Source organism: Trematomus bernacchii, unplaced genomic scaffold (assembly GCF_902827165.1).
Source record: "Trematomus bernacchii unplaced genomic scaffold, fTreBer1.1, whole genome shotgun sequence".
Lineage (NCBI taxonomy): Eukaryota > Metazoa > Chordata > Actinopteri > Perciformes > Nototheniidae > Trematomus > Trematomus bernacchii.
Genome location: NW_022987888.1, coordinates 237534 through 250388, shown reverse-complemented (window position 1 = coordinate 250388; position 12855 = coordinate 237534). Strand labels below are relative to the sequence as shown.

The following is a 12855-nucleotide window of genomic DNA, read 5'->3' as shown; positions in this document are numbered from 1 at the left end:
GTGGTATTAGTAGTTGTAGTAGTAGTAGAGGTGGTATTAGTAGCATTTGTAGTAGTAGTAGTGTTAGTATTAGTAGTAGTAGTAGTAATAGTAGCATTGGTAGTAGTGGTGGTAGTAATAGTAGCATTGGTAGTAATAGTAGCATTGGTAGTAGTAGAGGTAGTAATAGTAGCAGTGGTAGTAGTGGTGGTAGTAATAGTAGCAGTGGTAGTAGTAGTAATAGTAGCATTGGTAGTAGAGGTAGTAGTAGTAGTAGTAGTAGTAGTAATAATAGTAGCAGTGGTAGTAGTAGTAGTAGCATTGGTAGTAGTGGTAGTAGTAATAGTAGCATTGGTAGTAGTAGAGGTAGCAGTGGTAGTAGTAGTAGTAGCATTGGTAGTAGTGGTAGTAGTAATAGTAGCATTGGTAGTAGTAGAGGTAGCAGTGGTAGTAGTAGTAATAGTAGCAGTGGTAGTAGTAGAGGTAGTAGTAGTAGTAGTAGTAGTAGTAATAGTAGCAGTGGTAGTAGTAGTAGTAGCATTGGTAGTAGTGGTAGTAGTAATAGTAGCATTGGTAGTAGTAGTAGTAGCATTGGTAGTAGTGGTAGTAGTAATAGTAGCATTGGTAGTAGTAGAGGTAGTAATAGTAGCAGTGGTAGTAATAGTAGCATTGGTAGTAGTAGAGGTAGTAATAGTAGCAGTGGTAGTAGTGGTGGTAGTAATAGTAGCATTGGTAGTAATAGTAGCATTGGTAGTAGTAGAGGTAGTAATAGTAGCAGTGGTAGTAGTGGTGGTAGTAATAGTAGCAGTGGTAGTAGTAGTAATAGTAGCATTGGTAGTAGAGGTAGTAGTAGTAGTAGTAGTAGTAGTAGTAATAGTAGCATTGGTAGTAGTGGTAGTAGTAATAGTAGCATTGGTGGTAGTAGTAGAGGTAGCAGTGGTAGTAGTAGTAGTAGCATTGGTAGTAGTGGTAGTAGTAATAGTAGCATTGGTGGTAGTAGTAGAGGTAGCAGTGGTAGTAGTAGTAGTAGCATTGGTAGTAGTGGTAGTAGTAATAGTAGCATTGGTAGTAGTAGAGGTAGCAGTGGTAGTAGTAGTAATAGTAGCAGTGGTAGTAGTAGTAGTAGTAGTAGTAGTAATAGTAGCAGTGGTAGTAGTAGTAGTAGCATTGGTAGTAGTGGTAGTAGTAATAGTAGCATTGGTAGTAGTAGAGGTAGTAATAGTAGCAGTGGTAGTAGTAGAGGTAGTAATAGTAGCAGTGGTAGTAGTAGTAATAGTAGCAGTGGTAGTAGTGGTAGTAGTAATAGTAGCATTGGTAGTAGTAGTAGTAGTAGTAGTAGTAGTAGTAGTAGTAGTAGTAGTAGTAGTAGTAGTAGTAGTAGTAGTAATAGTAGCATTGGTAGTAGTAGTAGTAGTAGTAGTAGTAGTAGTAGTAGTAATAGTAGCAGTGGTAGTAGTAGTAGTAGCATTGGTAGTAGTGGTAGTAGCATTGGTAGTAGTGGTAGTAGTAGTAGTAGCATTGGTAGTAGTAGTAGTAGTAGTAGTAGTAGTAGTAGTAATAGTAGTAGTAGTAGTAGTAATAGTAGTAGTAGTAGTAGTAGTAGTAGTAATAGTAGCATTAGTAGTAGTAGTAGTAGTAGTAGTAGTAGTAGTAGTAGTAATAGTAGTAGTAGCATTGGTAGTAGTGGTAGTAGCATTGGTAGTAGTGGTAGTAGTAGTCGTAGCATTGGTAGTAGTAGTAGTAGTAGTAGTAGTAGTAGTAGTAGTAGTAATAGTAGCATTGGTAGTAGTAGTAGTAGTAGTAGTAGTAGTAGTAGTAGTAGTAGTAGTAGTAATAGTAGCATTGGTAGTAGTAGTAGTAGTAGTAGTAGTAGTAGTAGTAGTAGTAATAGTAGTAGTAGTAGTAGTAGTAGTAGTAGTAGTAGTAGTAGTAGTAGTAGTAGCATTGGTAGTAGTAGTAGTAGTAGTAGTAGTAGTAGTAGTAGCAGTGGTAGTAGTAGCATTGGTAGTAGTAGTAGTAGTAGTAGTAGTAGTAGTAGTAGTAGTAATAGTAGCAGTAGTAGTAGTAGTAGTAATAGTAGCAGTGGTAGTAGTGGTAGTAGCATTGGTAGTAGTGGTAGTAGTAGTAGTAATAGTAGCATTGGTAGTAGTAGAGGTAGTAATAGTAGCAGTGGTAGTAGTAGTAGTAGTAATAGTAGCAGTGGTAGTAGCATTGGTAGTAGTGGTAGTAGTAGTAGTAGTAGTAATAGTAGCAGTGGTAGTAGCATTGGTAGTAGTGGTAGTAGTAGAGTTGGTGTGTGTCACCTGTTCCTCATTGTATCCTGCTGTGTGTTTGTTTACAATGCAAAGCAACTCTTTAGGAAGGACATAAAACACTCAGAGGTTCCCTCACCCCCCCCCCTCTCTCTCTTCTGTTTCTCTTTCTCTTCAGTCTTTACGTCCACTGCTCTTCTACATAGGGATGCATATCGTTGACTTTTTTACGATACCGATACCACTGAACGATACCGATACTCAACCGATACATATCGTGATACTTTGATGTTGCATAAGGGAAACATTTTATCATCCCGCAATTACTCCCATGAAGCGCTTTATTATATAGTTAACATGTCAAATTAATATTAAATTCAATTGTGGGACTTGGACCTTTTAGTACTGAACAAACAATGAAAAACACGTTATCTATGAAGAAAACTGATTCTGCAATATAATTTATAACAACCATCAGGCGGGAATAGTACATCTTGTCAATGGAAAAATAAAATAGCACCAGTATAATCAATATTCAACCTGAGATTCCACTGACCAATATCACCTGCTAAACTGAACACTCTCTCGCTTGGCACGCTGCTTCCCTGAACACAAAGGTACTTGGTTGCCATACGAGACAGCATTGGTTGGAGATTGGATGTGTTGCCACCTTTACCAGAAATAAACTTCTTGCAGTGGTTACAGACCCCACCATTCAGACTGGCAGTGGTTACAGACCCCACCATTCAGACTGGCAGTGGTTACAGACCCCACCATTCAAACTGGCAGTGGTTACAGACCCCACCATTCAGACTGGCAGTGGTTACAGACCCCACCATTCAGACTGGCAGTGGTTACAGACCCCACCATTCAGACTGGCAGTGGTTACAGACCCCACCATTCAGACTGGCAGTGGTTACAGACCCCACCATTCAGACTGGCAGTGGTTACAGACCCCACCATTCAGACTGGCAGTGGTTACAGACCCCACCATTCAGACTGGCAGTGGTTACAGACCCCACCATTCAGACTGGCAGTGGTTACAGACCTCACCATTCAGACTGGCAGTGGTTACAGACCCCACCATTCAGACTGGCTGTGGTTACAGACCCCACCATTCAGACTGGCAGTCATATGCAGCCACACTTTAGATTTTCAAAAGTGACTTGGTTGCGGAGTTTCACTGCGAAATTGACGTCGTAATTCCGACGGTTTGGGCACAAGTTTAAGGATATTATGCCTCACTTTTATAACCGGGAACCGGTATGCACCCCTACTTCTACATAAGATACGTAACAGTGCTACTTTATTCTGTGTGACTTTCACGTAAATGTTTCTTTAAAACTTCCATCATCTTTTTTCTACTTTTCATTTATTTCATTCTTATTTAAATAATACACATTTCTAAAAATGTTCTAAAAACTTTTCAAATGTATTCTCTTCTACTTTTTTCTATAATGTTTACACGTTTTTCTTTTTCCACATGACTTCCTCTCCTCTAACCCTGTTGACTCTGATCTGTCTCCAGAGAGAGATCTCGTTAAATATACATGAGCTCTAAGTCTCTTACATCCCCACAACACACCCTGCATTCATTATTGATACACACACACACACACACACACACACACACACACACACACACACACACACACACACACACACACACACACACACACACACACACACACACACACACACACACACACACACACACACACACACACACACACACACACACACACACACACACACACACACACACACACACACACACACACACACACACAAGCACCTGTTGTCTGCTGCAGTGCTTCTTATTTTTAGGTAAAGAATTCTTAATTGTTTTTACCTGGCGCTGGATTTGAGTGAGTCTCCTGGCTGTTATTATACTCCAGGAACTATACCGATGTACTTTCCAAACTGTATATAACTTAACTTTCTAAAGCCCTTTCATCCTTTCTGTACTTTGAGGGGTTTCGCGGGGCTTTGAGGCTGAAACCTCTGGAGTTTTCTGATGCAGTAAAATTCAGATTGTGTTTGAGCTATAGGAGGAACATCGTCTGCTGGAGATCAATCCTCCACACATTCCTCTGATCCTCTCTCTCTCTATATTGATTCTTCACACACTCAGAGGCTAATCCTGCATGCTACACACACACACACACACACACACACACACACACACAGTCCACATCTGCCTGAGTCTTTGAAGTGGTTTCCTCTGTTTCCAGTCTGACAGTAGTTAGCTCAAAGCATAACACACACACACACACACCCCCCCACACACACACACACACTGAGTCCTCGAGTGTGGGAACGAGTCAGCTGTTTTAATGCGTAACACACACACACAAGTTTCAGATTTTACAAGGCGGTCAGAGGGAGGGCTGCATACCACAGAAGAAGTTTTCAAACAAAGTAGAACATGAAGAAATACGGATGTTTAAACATGTGTATATACCAGTTTAAAACGTTATTATTACATTCATATTTAAGTGACTAAAATACTTTGTTTAAGTACAATTATGAGACCAATATTGTACATTTGTATATCTTTAGTTACTTGCATATTTATATTTGTTTGCTGTCCAATGGAGGCGTTTAAAAGGCATCACCTCCGACTTTATTCGCTATTCTTATGACATTTTATAACCTTAAATCAACTATTTCCTCCTGTTAAAGCGACAGGACTTTATCTAATCTCTTGCGAATGTCTATTTATAATCTGTTTCCTCACCACAACATGCTGAACTGAAGAGTGAGGATAAAACACAGGAGTCAAGGCTCAAGGAAACTGTCATAAATCTCTCTTTATCTGCTTCCAATTTCCAAAGAGGAAGGAATTAGTAACAGCCCTAAAGGAAAGGAGGAAGAAGTCACGAAGGGAGGAAAGGAAATAAGGAGTCCAGGGCATTATGGGATGGATACTGATATGATGAGAGATTTACAGATGAACAGCTCTGAGGTCAGAGGTCATGAGGCTGATTGATAGGAGAGAAAGAGGCGGGATAATGATGGCTGTGTTCACCTGCTGGAAATAAATGTTATTTACAGCTAAATTATAATGATTAGCGTTTAATGGGTTATTGCACATATCAGTATGTAATGTCTCTACTTTAAAGTGGACCTATCATGCTATATTTGAATAATATAGTGTAGGACCATACCTATATAAGGCATATTTAGACTTTTTTCTTTTCAAAATACCAAACCGATCATGCATTTTAGCCATGCCTCATTTTGCTCAATTTGCACTTTTTTAGCTCTGTTTTTGCAAGGGCTGATTCTGTGAGAACAGCACCACCTACAGGCCTGGCATATGTACTACAGCGTCTCCAGCGCTTTCGAACGGCAATGCCGTGGTTGTCTCCTCCTGATTGGTGGAGTTGGCCCAATAGCCGTAGCGCCACCGTCCTGACGTCAGGACAGTGTTCAAATCTGGATCAGTTTTTATCAGATCCGTTGCAGCCCCTTTTTTAGAGATTTGGGTATGGAGGAAAATAGAGAGGGTTGTTTTCTGACACTTGGTGAGTTCCCTGGAACACCGGGGACACATATTCATGTATACAAGACGTACACAAGTGCATTTTGCATGATAGGTCCCCTTTAAAGAGTCCTCTCCTGCTGATGTTCAGGTGTATATCAGGATGTAGTGTCTCTACTTTAAAGAGTCCTCTCCTGCTGATGTTCAGGTGTATATCAGTATGTAGTGTCTCTACTTTAAAGAGTCCTCTCCTGCTGATGCTCAGGTGTATATCAGTATGTAGTGTCTCTACTTTAAAGAGTCCTCTCCTGCTGATGTTCAGGTGTATATCAGTATGTAGTGTCTCTACTTTAAAGAGTCCTCTCCTGCTGATGCTCAGGTGTATATCAGTATGTAGTGTCTCTACTTTAAAGAGTCCTCTCCTGCTGATGTTCAGGTGTATATCAGTATGTAGTGTCTCTACTTTAAAGAGTCCTCTCCTGCTGATGTTCAGGTGTATATCAGTATGTAGTGTCTCTACTTTAAAGAGTCCTCTCCTGCTGATGTTCAGGTGTATATCAGTATGTAGTGTCTCTACTTTAAAGAGTCCTCTCCTGCTGATGTTCAGGTGTATATCAGTATGTAGTGTCTCTACTTTAAAGAGTCCTCTCCTGCTGATGTTCAGGTGTATATCAGGATGTAGTGTCTCTACTTTAAAGAGTCCTCTCCTACTGATGTTCAGGTGTATATCAGTATGTAGTGTCTCTACTTTAAAGAGGGGAACAGAGTCTGGACAGCAGCTGTCTTCAGGTTAAATCAGCCGTGAAGAAAAGGAGGAGGAGAAAACAACAAGAGGGGGAACAGGTGAAGGGGTGTGTGTGTGTGTGTGTGTGTGTGTGTGTTTCAGTGTTTCAGTGTGACGACCTCCAGGTCAATCAGCTGTGAGAAAGCAGCGACCTGCTCTCACCTCCTGCTGGGAAACGTTTCAATGAAGCTAAGCGTCCGTCTGGAATCTCAGGTCCTCCACTTTCTTCACACAGAGATATCTCAGCATGGGATGGATGTGAGATCAGCTCCAGACCCTCATGAACCCCCCAGCATTCATTCTCATTCCTTTGTTGGTCATTTAACTTTCGTTCAGAGACACTTATCAGGAGAAAATGTTCGACTAACTCTGATTTATTTCCACATAAATATATATTTAGAGCTAATTCAGGTGTTATTAGCGTCTAGCGCTAGTTAGCTTATATTAGCATGCTAACATAAGCTAAGCTAAAATGGTGGTAAGATGAATCGTTTAAACGTGTTCGATATCTCAAACAAATACCTCGACTCTGGTTCGGGACCAAGTCCGTTTCAAATAAAAAATAAATTAAATCATTAAAGATTTGTTTTACTATTGTTAGCGTGACAGAGACTACGTAATGTTTATAGCTCAATCTGGCATAAATGTTCTCTTTGTGAGAGTATTTGATATATTTGCACGGTCCTTGTTCATTTAAAGTGGACCTATCATGCTATATTATAATAATATAGTGTAGGACCATATCTATATAAGGCATATTTAGACTTTTTTCTTTTCAAAATACCAAACAGATCATGCATTTTAGCCATGCCTCATTTTGCTCAATTTGACCTTTTTTAGCTCTGTTTTTGCAAGGGTAGATTCTGTGAGAACAGCACCACCTACAGGCCTGGCATATGTACTACAGCGTCTCCAGCGCTTTCGAACGGCAATGCCGTGGTTGTCTCCTCCTGATTGGTGGAGTTGGCCCAATAGCCGTAGCGCCACCGTCCTGACGTCAGGACAGTGTTCAAATCTGGATCAGTTTTTATCAGATCCGTTGCAGCCCCTTTTTTAGAGATTTGGGTATGGAGGAAAATAGAGAGGGTTGTGTTTTCTGACACTTGGTGAGTTCCCTGGAACACCGGGGACACATATTCATGTAGAAAAGACGTACAAAAGTGCATTTTGCATGATAGGTCCCCTTTAAATAATAATAACAATGTTTAGAAATGAATGTTAACATACAGTTTAAATTATTTGATATTTTAATTTTTTATATGTTCAGGTATCAGCTGCTTTTTGGCGGGTAATGACGCTCTAGATATCGGAACGTTCATAAATTAAATACATTTTCAGAAAGACTCGTTAACGTCCCTCCCTCTCTGTAAGATTGGATTATTGATTATTGATCTCAGTGTGTCTGAGCCTCCGCTGGTAACATAAGAACTTGTATTTATCCCCGTGGGGAATCAGGCGTTTTTAGCAGCGACGGTCGGAGTGAAAAACAGGATTCACACAAGCGCCACAACACCAAGTCAAATTCCTCGTATGTGTTAACCCACCTGGCAATAAACCTGCTGATTCTGATATATTATTATATATACACACACACACACACACACGCACACGCACACGCACGCACACACACACACAGACACGCACACACACACACGCACACGCACACGCACGCACACACACACACACACAGACACGCACACACACGCACACACGCACACACACACAGACACACACGCACACACACACACACACACACACACACACACACACAGACACAGGCACGCACGCACACCCACATCTGTGTTTACTTGTATGTATGCACCACAACACCAGGTCAAATTCCTCCTACGTGTTATTCTACCTGGAGATAAACCTGTTTCTGATTCAGATATATAAATAATAGTATATCTGTAAGGATTTTAAACTTTACAGCAGTCTAACAGGGATTCAGACCTTCCACAGTGCCTTGCTCGTTGGTTGATTTTTTTTAAATTGTTGTAATTGTATTGTATGTTATCATCATTTTTTACCTTGAACTGCAAACGTTCGAAAATTGGATCCATTTGATTTCCCTGAGAATTCTAAAGAGAATCTGCTGCTCTCTCTCTCTCTCACACACACACACACACACACACACACACACACACACACACACTCCCCCCGGCTCCTCCCCCCCCCCCTCACTAGGCATGTCTCTGCGTGTTCCTGTCGGTCCTGAAGCAGCCGCAGCTCGGACTCTTTCTCTCTGATCGATCCCTCTCAGATCATGGATTTTTGACGTCACGCAGTTTTTAATTCTCCTCCTGTCTGGATCCCGCGGATTTAATCTCTCTCTATAAATATATATATATATATATTTTTAGTATATATTTTAACGGGTGTTTTCCCTCGGAGGTTGTAGATCACCATGGGTTTCTACGGCACCCTGAAGCTCATCTTCTACAAAGTGAGTATATCGGTGTTTTTACCGGAGGGCTTCATGCGGGAAATGAAGGTTGTCAGGCGGCTTGTGCAGCACCGGGATGACGAGGCGTTTCTGTGTGTGTCGGTGTGTGTGTACGTGTGTGCGTGTGTGTGTGGACCACTGCGGAACCGGCAGAAACACACGTTATCTGCATGTCTTCATTAACCCTCAACACGTCCTTTAACGCGTCTCAGAATGAAGCTTGAATGCCTATCTTGTGCATTTATTCATTTCTGCTCAGTGTCCTTTAACCGTTTTTGCTTTAGTGTGTAAATGGCATAGTGTGTAGTCTGACAAAACGGCTGTGAATCGCATTATTGAGGTAAAATCTAGTGTATTAAAGCAGCAAATACATGTGGTTAAAAGGTAATATGTACATATAAGGAACACATGAGGATCTAATGCTTATTAATCCTTTGAAATCAACATTGTTACCACCCTAATAAAGAGGTAACATATTGTACAGCTGCTGTGAACTGCAAGGAACAGAAAGAAATATAGTATAACATCTTGAAATCAGATAATCAGACACCATTGCTGCTTTAATATAGTGCATAAAATGAATAATATTAGTGTACATTTCATTTTTTTGGGCCTAAAACAGTAAGAAATGTCTGAAATAATTGTAAAATCCGGCCAAACTTTATTATCAATCACTTGTAGATCTTCATCGCTACAAAATACAAGATTTAAACCATAATAATTAGCATTTCCTGTCTCATTATACTATAAAAACACAAGTAAAAGAGGTATAATTCACTGTTCAGATCATTACAAAAAACATTTTTGGGTCAAATATTGGTGTAAATCTTGAGATTTCTTTAAAAACCTGACAATATTTGAGTATCTAATGCTTGTTCGTGTTCACTGCTAGAAACCATTGGACTAAAACCTTATTAATCTCCATTTATGTCTCAATAAATTATGAAAACACAAGTAAAAGCGATATAACACACTGTACACCTCCTGTAAATTGTCTTTTTTTGGTCAAATATAGCATAAAATCTCTGTTACAGACTTGAAATCAGACATTATTTAAGTATCTAATAGTTGTTCATTTTTAAAGCTACAAACGACAAGATTAAATCCTTAGAAATTGGGATTCCTCGCTTCCCCCCCCCCCCCGCCGTGAAATGACAGATTATAGATGGATATCTCTCAGTAAATCCTGTAACAATGACACATAGGTCACAATGAGGTCACGTGTTATCCCAGTCATTACAGTAATGGTGTGCAGATGCTCAAAATGTACACAAATGTCACCATTATTTACCTTTGAACAGACTAGAGTCCCCCTATAGTGACCGCTGTAGTTCACTATAGGAGTCTCACAGAGGTTTCACTTTAAAACACACATGTCGTACATCAAAGCGCTTTTGATTTTAACAGTAAGCAGATTTCTGTTTTAGCCTGAAGTGAAGTTTTTCTTTTTCAAGCTTAATGAAATCCACTTGGACATCTGTTATGAAAAAACAAAACAGCGACATGTGGGGGTTAAAAGTCAGAAATGAAAAGCAGATTATGAGGTTACATCTGCCCTCAGACTCCCAAATATTCACTGTTTATTGCTGGTATTTTACTCTGAGAAGAGGCTGATAATGCCGAGTTATGATGCATCCACACACACACTGTACTGTACATCCTCCTGTGTGTGTGTGTTAGCGTGTGCTGCTCTATTTTAGACCGATGCTGCACCGGTGACATTCCTGCGATTTTCTGCATTCCTGCGTTCATTCACAGAGAGAGAGGGAGAGAGAGAGAGGGAGGGAGAGGAGAGGAGAGGAGAGGAGAGGGGAGAGAGAGAGGAGAGAGGGAGAGAGAGAGGGGAGAGAGAGGAGGGAGAGAGAGAGGGAGAGAGGAGAAAGAGAGAGAGGGAGAGAGGAGAGAGAGAGAGAGAGAGAGGAGGGAGAGAGAGGGAGGGAGAGAGAGGGAGAGAGGGAGAGAGGGAGAGGGACAGCGTGGGTGTTTTCAGTGTCGCTGCATCCCTTCATTCAGATGAGATCCCTCAACACTCGACGTCCTCTAATGCGTCTCAGAATCAAGGTTTCCTGATGATTTGTGCGACCATGCACGAGTGTTTTTTTGGGGCTTTAATAACAAAGTCAGACGCTCATCTTTTTGTCATACTAACACTTGACTTTTGTTGCCTTTATACATATATATATATATATATGCCGTGTGTACATTGCATACATGTGGTGTATGAAACAGCAGGACACGATGAAAAGAGTCAAATCAAACTGAAGTATCTGTTGCTTGTCCATCTTCACGACTATAACCCATAGGTCTCAAACGTTATTCATTCGCATGTTAGGCCTCATTATGGTTTGAAAGCCCCCATAAAAGAGCATGTGAAATGCATTTGTTTTGGTCAGATATATAATGTATTTCCCCTGGTATTATTGATGCATTTCGGGCAGAAGAAACGTAGTGAGAAACAACTTCATTTTGTCATTTCCTTACACCAATTTTCACAGTAAATGAATTAAAATAATGGATGCATTTTAGAAACGTAGTGAGATACTTTCCTCTTACAAAACATCATCTGCGTGCTTCCTTACAACATTTCTGCTTTAATATAGTGTTTAAATGAGGAATATTGCTTAGTGAAATGCCAGTAAATTGCACTATAGTGACATCAGAAGTCACTATAGTGATTTATAGACCGTCACACAACCCTGTATTTATCCTAAACAACACTAACACACCGAATATTTACAGTAAATGTTGTATTTCCTCCACTTGATGCATTACATTACATTACATGTCATTTGTTAGACGCTTTTATCCAAAGCGACTTACATACATTCAATACTGTGGACAACCCCCACAGGAGCAATTTGGGGTGAAGTGTCTCAGGGACACAACGACATGCTGACTGCAGTGGGACTCGAACTTGCTACCCCCTGCTTCGAAGTCCAGCACTCTATCTACTGAGCCACAGCCGCCCCATTAGATAACAGTTTAAAACCAGGACTAAATGACTGGATCCACCTGTTGAAGATTCCTGGGGCAAATGCCTGCTTTTTGGCCTCCTGCTGTGAATGATGACCTTTTGAACCTTTTGTCTCTCCCTCTCAGATGAAGAGGAAGCTGGATCACGGTCCAGACGGGCGGCCCTTTTCCTCGGGGAAGAAACACTGCAAAGGCAACGGATACCTCAGGTAAACAACACCTTTTATTTACATAAACAAACAACCCGTAAAACCAAATAACTGAACTGTAATTCAAACAAACCGACAGAGAAGACATTAATGTTGGTGAAAGTACTTGCTCTTTGGATACAGAAACATTGCTTTTTAAAGAATTAAAATACCTTTTTTGTAATGGGTTAGACACGTAAGACTTAACAACTAATTGTATCATTAGAAAAAAGGCTTTATAAGTATTTAAAAAGAGATGTATTGCTGTTGTGTAGTCTCTACGTAACAGTATTCAGCTTTATGTTAGCAAAACATATCAGTTATTTTGATATAGAAAATAACTGAAGGTTAGAAAGATTAAAAAAAAACAATTTCTCGAAGACATTTCGTCATAAGGAGTTCAATATTCTGATATATCGTTATCGTGTGTTTTGAAGGCTGCATTACAGTAAAGTTAAAAACATTTTTAATTTAGCAGGCTCGTAGCTTTCCTAATTGCCTACGATATTTTCCCAATATCTAATTATTTGGCCTAAATTGTTGAGATATTGGAATTTATATAGCCCTAGTTTGAACTACAGACTGTTTACTGTTGCTAACTGATGCTAACTGCTTCTAACTGATGCTAACTGCTTCTAACTGATGCTAACTGCTTCTAACTGATGCTAAGTGCTTCTAACTGCTTCTAACTGCTTCTAACTGATGCTAACTGCTTCTAACTGATGCTAAGTGCTTCTAACTGCTTC

At 40.2% G+C, this 12855-nt stretch overlaps 1 protein-coding gene across 1 annotated transcript in view; it reads left to right on the top strand.

Annotated features, from left to right (window-relative positions):
• Window positions 1–12855, top strand: part of LOC117469841 (F-box/WD repeat-containing protein 7-like) — a 40901-nt gene that overhangs the window by 6842 nt on the left and 21204 nt on the right. The window contains 1 exon segment of the mRNA XM_034114299.1: window positions 12048–12130. Coding sequence (XP_033970190.1) covers window positions 12048–12130 — 83 coding nt within the window.